Source organism: Etheostoma spectabile, chromosome 4 (genome assembly GCF_008692095.1).
Source record: "Etheostoma spectabile isolate EspeVRDwgs_2016 chromosome 4, UIUC_Espe_1.0, whole genome shotgun sequence".
In the NCBI taxonomy this organism is placed as follows: domain Eukaryota; kingdom Metazoa; phylum Chordata; class Actinopteri; order Perciformes; family Percidae; genus Etheostoma; species Etheostoma spectabile.
Window position 1 is genome coordinate 31,609,627 of NC_045736.1, and position 1,448 is coordinate 31,611,074.

The 1,448-nt window shown below is 44.4% G+C and overlaps 1 protein-coding gene across 7 annotated transcripts in view; it reads right to left on the reverse strand.

The window, feature by feature from the left end:
* The window catches only part of grip2b (glutamate receptor interacting protein 2b), a 375,168-nt gene that overhangs the window by 19,416 nt on the left and 354,304 nt on the right, over window positions 1–1,448 (reverse strand). For all 7 annotated transcript variants that reach the window (XM_032514882.1, XM_032514887.1, XM_032514884.1 and 4 more), the window contains one exon: window positions 1,261–1,405. In XM_032514882.1, coding sequence (XP_032370773.1) covers window positions 1,261–1,405 — 145 coding nt within the window. The remainder of the gene's footprint in view (window positions 1–1,260; window positions 1,406–1,448) is intronic.

The following is a 1,448-nucleotide window of genomic DNA, read 5'->3' on the forward strand; positions in this document are numbered from 1 at the left end:
CACTAAGGGAAGTGCGCGATTTGGAACACACTAATAATCTCTATATGAATAGGCTGTTTAACGGCTGCAGGGAGAAGTGGCTCTATATCATGTAGTGGAATGTAACTAAGTACATTCACTCAAGAACTGTACTTAAGAACAAATTTGAGGTACTTTAGTCTTTTTCTCGCCATGCAACTTTCTACTTCCACTCCACTACATTTCAGAGAGAAATAGGGTTCTTTTTGCCCCCACTACATTAATCTGACAGCTTTAATTACTAGTTACTTTACAAATGAATACACATGTCAGCCTACACATCCAGCTGAAATAATTAGACCATTAAACACTTAGTTGGTTGACAGAACTGTCTGGATTGTTTCCAGTTTCTACAATGTGAGTATTGCGCGAGTAAAAGATCCAAATACATCTTCTACCACTGCTCTTTCCTACCCGGCTCGCTCCTCTTTGCGCTGTGGACAGACATACTGGCGTGATGTCTTTCGCAAATGCGTCACCGTACGCCACATGTGTTGCAAAGGGCCTGCACACAGTTGCCGCTTTATCCACCACTTTTTTCTGACATTGTCAGGTAACACAAATTCAGTAATGCTCTCAGACAGCAGACGGCGACTGGCTGGCACCTGCACTCTGCCCCCTCATCCGTGACTGACACTGAGGTTTTACCACGGCGCAGGGCTGTTTTCCATGCCGTTCCATGCCGAAAATATATAACTTCTTGTTTTTTGTACACACTGACTCGGCCAACACAAGGCTGATTCTGGTTCTGCCCTAACTCCTTCACCACCTAATGAGACACTGTGAAACAGGATACGGTGAAAAGGTGTGACTCCTAAGATGTTGGACAGAGTGTTTCTTTTAGCTGCCAATAGAAAAGAACATAGTGTACACACGTAATAAAAAACAAGAAAATCAGTGGAGCTGCAGGTGAGTTTTTTCATGTTGTGCATGCTTTGGCTGTCAGCGAATGATGACTCGTCACCACTACTGACGTTGCACAAATAGCGTTCTTAGAGTGAAGTATTAACATTTTACAGCAGCACTTTTAGAGCACTGATAGTATTTCAGTCTTCCATTTCATGTTTTTACCACTTTTGTATGCTGCTACACTGGTGGTGCTGAAGCAAAATGCCGTCCCTAACGCTTCAAAACTCAAACTTGTAGCCTAGATTTCCAAGAAAAGACAATGTGTGTGTGTGTGTGTGTGTGTGTGTGTGTGAGTGTGTGTGTGTTATTGTGTGCGTTCATGCAAGTATGTACCTCTCGGCAAGGCCTCTCTTGGTTAGCCCCGATATAGTGATGGGGTCAAAAGGCTCCTCAGTGCCTGAGATGGTGATACCCAGAGGGCCTCCGTATCTCTTCAGCTCCACTGTGTAGATGATGCTGCCTGACGTCTCCTGCTCATCTGATACACACACACACACACACACACACACACACACACACAC